The following is a 5,223-nucleotide window of genomic DNA, read 5'->3' as shown; positions in this document are numbered from 1 at the left end:
TGCACCTCAGTAATGTCAAGTCTTTATTGATATGGTGTCATACAGCAATACATGAGTAGTAATAACAGTAAAGAGAATAGCATGTCATCTACATTCAATCCCTATGCTTTTGTAGTCATGGTAGCTCTAATAAACGCTAATAAAGAGATAATAATGATTAAACACCCCACTGAACAGAATCATACACATCACACACATGGCCAGAAAAAAAGCTGCTGGTGTTTTAAGGCATTTTACATCCTACAGTATTTGCTCTATGGCTAGATCTTTGCGTCTTGGTTTTGGAATGGTGACGTACTGTACCGTATATTCAGGAAATGCTTGCTTTTGCATGAAGTGGTGTTGCATGTGTGCTTAGAAAAGTTTGGCAGTGCTGTAGAAGTAGTAGTAGTGACATTTTTCTTCAGACACCCATGAAAACTTTTTTGGTTTACATAGGAACGACAAAGGCTTGACATTTGCAACCACGAATCATTCATCCCATTGCTATAGCTGTATACTATAAAATGCTGCTTTTGTTTACACGTTCTTGTACCTCTGAGATTTTCATTCTGCTTGACACTGGAATTCAGTATTCCGTAAAATAAAATGCCCAACTTTCAGATTTGCTGCCCTCTTCCCCCAAAAAAGAATTCCAGTTATAATAGGCCACTGTGTAGAGATACAAACACACTTACTACAGTACTAAGATACTTATCACAAGCCTCAGGTATAACAGTAAGAACCCAGTCCAGAACAGTCTGTCACACAATCAGTAATTAGTTTGTTTCCATTCTTAATGTGAGTGCAGTTTGTCAGGGCGTGACCAACACCATAGGATAAGATAGCTGTGTTAGAGCTGGCAGTGCACAAGCAGAAAAAACAAGCTACAAGTCTTTCATACTGACAGATTTCTACCGGTGAGGTCGTACTACAACAGACGTTTTTATCCAGTCATGGCCACAGTTAAAAAGAGAGAGATCAAGTTTATTTCAAACACATCGTGGTCTGGCAGGTTGTGATGTATTTTGAGTTTTGTTGGCATGTTTTTTTTCTTCAGGCTGAGTGACATGAGTCTGGGGCTTACATGTGCTTCAAGCGTCATCAATGGCACATGGGAAATTGTGTTAAATATGCATACAATTCATTGCACCCAGATGGATCGTACAGAATCTCATGCTTATGCGCTAAAGCATAATTTACAATTCAGTCTCTGACTCATGGGAAGAAAAAAAAATCTTCCTGTTCCTTAGAATTTCAGCTGTGCATTTTCCCCTGTATCCTTCATAGTGCATTTTGCAAATGCATTCTGTTTCCCATTCCTATATAAGTGCCTTAAAGAGGAGCTGTCTTTATTTTCACAGTAATGACAGCAGAGATCTGTAGCCCATCTCAGTCCTATCTGGCTTACAGGCTAACAAGCATGTGTGTTACAGTTATGAGTGTGCACAATGATACTCAGCATGGTCAATGGTGAAAAGGAAGGCGATTCGCTGACCTTTGAGCTTTGAAAGGCGGGTTGATGGACTCCATGCAAGCATGACATCTACATACACCATGCAAATTATGCTCAATTAATACATCTGTTTACTGTTTTGCTTCAAGTCTACAGTAATCCACTTTAGTTCATTTTGATTAATTGAAAAGGGTCAGTGCTCATCTGAGGATATTCATCCTCTTTTATACCATTGTCATGCAGAGCTGATTGAACCACAGTCAAACAACACGGTGCACTGACTGATTAAAAACATTGTGTAAGGAGATTTAAGCAGCACATTTTGTCAGAAACTCCCTTTTTACTGAGGAGACCAAGAATAATGGCTCAGCAAAACATGATCATATATTACTGTTTTATTTTTGGCTGGTTTCTAATAATCATGTGCTTCTCACTAAAATGCCAGGTGGGTGTTATTCATATCATATAAGTGGATGTAGAGAGAGTAACCAATACCAGCTGATGTGTTCTGAATCTTTTGTCCTTTAAGTGCACACAGTAACACTCGCACACACACATGCTTCCATTGGAATGTGTTGAGAGTATCTCACAGCTTGTGGTGGTAGTGCATGACCAACCAGAGTTATCTACTGTGTGTCGGTATTACACGTTGTCGTAACATTAGTGCAAAAGACCAGTTGAATATTGTACTCTGAGAGACTATACTTCTGTAAGAGACGTACCTCAGTGCTTGTTATTGTCGGATGTCGAGTTTGTGAAAGAGAAAGAGAGAGATCAGATGTACTGTGGTTTTGTATAGAGTGGTGGTTATAGTAGAGTTATAATGGATTTTCCTTGAGGGGAACACACGTGGGGGGACAGAAGGTACAAGGAGGAATGAACCAACATAAAACAAACCTAGAAACCCTGCATTCCATTTCAGATGTTAGCAACCTTCATGATTTTATTATGCTTCTAATAAGAGGGACTATCATCTTAGATCCCCACAAGTGCTTCACCTGTAAAGGTTCGAGGTTTGTTTTAGGATGGGAGATGAATAGAGGAGAGGAGTTGCAGGATAAAGGGAGGTTTTAAGGGTCAAGAACAGGCTTACAGTAGGCTCTTAGTTTTTCTGATTGGTGGGGATATCGTTGGAGTCTTGCTGCTTCTCCATCTTCTTAGTGGTGACCACTGTCTCCTCATAAACTTCACGCTGGGACACCTTGGCACCGGTCTTGCTCTGCTGCTGCTGCTGGTCCTCGTCCTTGCCCTCCTTCTTGGTGCTCTTACCAGAGCTGGTGTAAATGCGGGACTGGTAGTTGTAGCCTTGCCCGACACCGGCACTTATGGAGGGGCTGGGATAGGTGATGCCTGTCCCGATGCGGGTCTCCTCCCCTTCCAGGAGTTTCCTGCAGCGAGGGTGATATAGGGAAGGGTTTAAAACAAATGGAGAATGTGATATAAGGAGATAATGTAAAAAGAAAGGAAAGTGCCATTTAACAAGGGAGAGAGTGAATTTTCGCCCAGCAGAAATATGCATATTAGTATTTAAACCAGGATCTTTCACCTCCACGTTTTAGATGTTATTGTAATGTAACAATATGTGGGTTGTCTTTGAGAAGAAAGAACCTACCTGTAGGCTGCAATTTCAATATCCAGTGCCATCTTGACATTCAGCAGATCCTGATACTCCCTCAGGTGACGAGCCATCTCACTCTTAGTGGTCCTCAGCTCATTCTCCAGCTCTGCCATGCTCTCCTAAGAACAACAGGTCCAGAGGTCAACATTTCCTAACAAATATTTTGGCAGAGATGAAAAGCATAAAAAGGTCTGCTCTCAGTGGAATAATTGCTGCACCAAAACACCTCCTACTGTGCAGTGTGTGGCCTGGGATTATGAACAAAATAGGTTGAAATTTTTGCCTTACAAACATTTTTACTAGGGATGCTGAGTCACAAGCGGCACTTTATGTCCTAGGCATCCTCGTTGTCAGCTGCTGAGCTGTCCCAGGGGAATGAGTTTCAGCACCACGGACAGAGCTCGAACAGCTGCTGATTTTACTACTGCTCTGACATTTATACTTCTTCAGAGAAAACAAAAACACTGCACCGAGTTTTCATTTCAATGTAAATAAAATACTGAAAATATAAAGCTGGTTTTCCATAATGTGATACTTTTGATAAGCGGTTAACGGATGAATAAAATGTGATTACCTGGTAGTTTCCAATCTCCACATTGTGCCTGTCCTCCATCTCCCGGAGCTGCTTATCCAGAGACTCGTTGGTTCCCCTCAGACTCTCTATCTCGATGGTCTTGGACTGCAGCTGCCTCCTGAACTCGTTCACTTCCTCCCTGCTGGCGCGGATGGCTTCGTTACTCCGGCTGGCTTGCTCGGACAGGTCCGCAAACTTGGTCTTGTACCACTCCTCGGCGGACTGCAGGTTCTTGGACGCCATGGACTCATACTGGCCGCGAATCTCTTTGAGGGCGGAGGTGAGATCCGGCTTGGACACCTCCATCTCCACGGACACCTGGGCGGCCTGGATCATGTCCGTCAGCTCGGCCACCTCCTCTTCGTGCACCTTCCTGAGGAAGTTGATCTCGTCCAGGAGGGATTCCACCTTCTTCTCCAGGTCCAGGCGCACCATGGTAGCATCATCCACATCTTTCTTGAAAGCCTTGAGGGTGGCCTCCGCCTCCTCCCGGGCGCGGAACTCCTCTTCGTATTTTCCCCTGACTTTCTGCAGGTCGTCCTCAATATTATCCCTCTCGATCAGCAGCTGAGACTTCTCTCCGTTCAGTTCTTCGAGCTGGGAGCGCAGTTCGCGGATCTCCTGTTGGTAAAGCTCAGCCAGGCGGGACGGCTCGGTCTGTCTCTGGCGCAGAGCGATCAACTCCGTCTCCAGCACTTTGTTGTGCTGCTCCAAGTTGCGCACTTTCTCGATGAACATTGCAAAGCGGTCATTAAGACCCTGCATTTGTTCCTTTTCATTGGTGCGGATGATTTTGAACTCATTGTTGAGGACGGTGCTCTGTGTCAGGTCGAAGGTCTCCAGCGGCATAGGAGAGAAGGAGCGGCCGGACTTTCTGCTGTACGAGCCCAGGGATGAGATGTTGGTCCGGGATAGAGAGGAGGACCGGTAACCTCCCCGGGAGGACACATTGATCGCTGTCCGCGATGGAGAGGAGGCATAACGGGGAGAATCGCCGAAAATCCTCCGGTAGGAGGAGGAGGTGAAGATATCAGATCCGTAGCTCATCTTGGCTTGCAAGGAGACAGAGCAGAGCAGTGGGCGCGTCCCCCTTTTTATAGGGGGGCCAACCCAATCACTAATTAATGCCCGCTGGTAACATCCGGACCGATCCGTTCCAGATGGGTCAGGTAGTCCACTGTTTGTGCGAATATATGATTAATGTTGTGTTAGAGATGGATTTTCGTTTGGAACTATTCATCTACATTAATCCTGACATGAGTCCAGATGTGCGCAGTTTGCACTGGTCTTTGTGTGGAGCAGATGGAACTGTCCTTTTTGGCGCAGTGGTGATGCGTCAGTGTTTGGTCGCTTGTTGCACGTATACACTTAATACAAAAAGATAATACTGAAATGTCCCAACCGGATCAAATCTTTACGGTAACTCTGAGCATACTGGGCCTGAACCTGAGAAAACTCTAAAACCGAGAGGAAACCCCCTGCAATTTCAATATCCAGTGCCATCTTGACATTCAGCAGATCCTGATACTCCCTCAGGTGACGAGCCATCTCACTCTTAGTGGTCCTCAGCTCATTCTCCAGCTCTGCCATGCTCTC

At 44.8% G+C, this 5,223-nt stretch overlaps 1 protein-coding gene across 1 annotated transcript; it reads right to left on the bottom strand.

Moving 5' to 3' along the window:
• On the bottom strand, nt 1-5,223 carry inab (internexin neuronal intermediate filament protein, alpha b). The gene is made up of 3 exons (XM_018664612.2): nt 3,628-5,223; nt 3,048-3,172; nt 1-2,823 (listed from the first exon to the last, which is right to left on the bottom strand). The coding sequence occupies exons 1-3, from the start codon at nt 4,672-4,674 to the stop codon at nt 2,538-2,540; spliced, it is 1,458 nt and encodes a 485-aa protein (XP_018520128.1). The 5' UTR covers nt 4,675-5,223; the 3' UTR covers nt 1-2,537.

The sequence above is a fragment of the Lates calcarifer genome, linkage group LG5 (genome assembly GCF_001640805.2).
Source record: "Lates calcarifer isolate ASB-BC8 linkage group LG5, TLL_Latcal_v3, whole genome shotgun sequence".
Classification (NCBI taxonomy): domain Eukaryota; kingdom Metazoa; phylum Chordata; class Actinopteri; family Centropomidae; genus Lates; species Lates calcarifer.
This window is presented reverse-complemented; position numbering and strand designations above follow the sequence as displayed.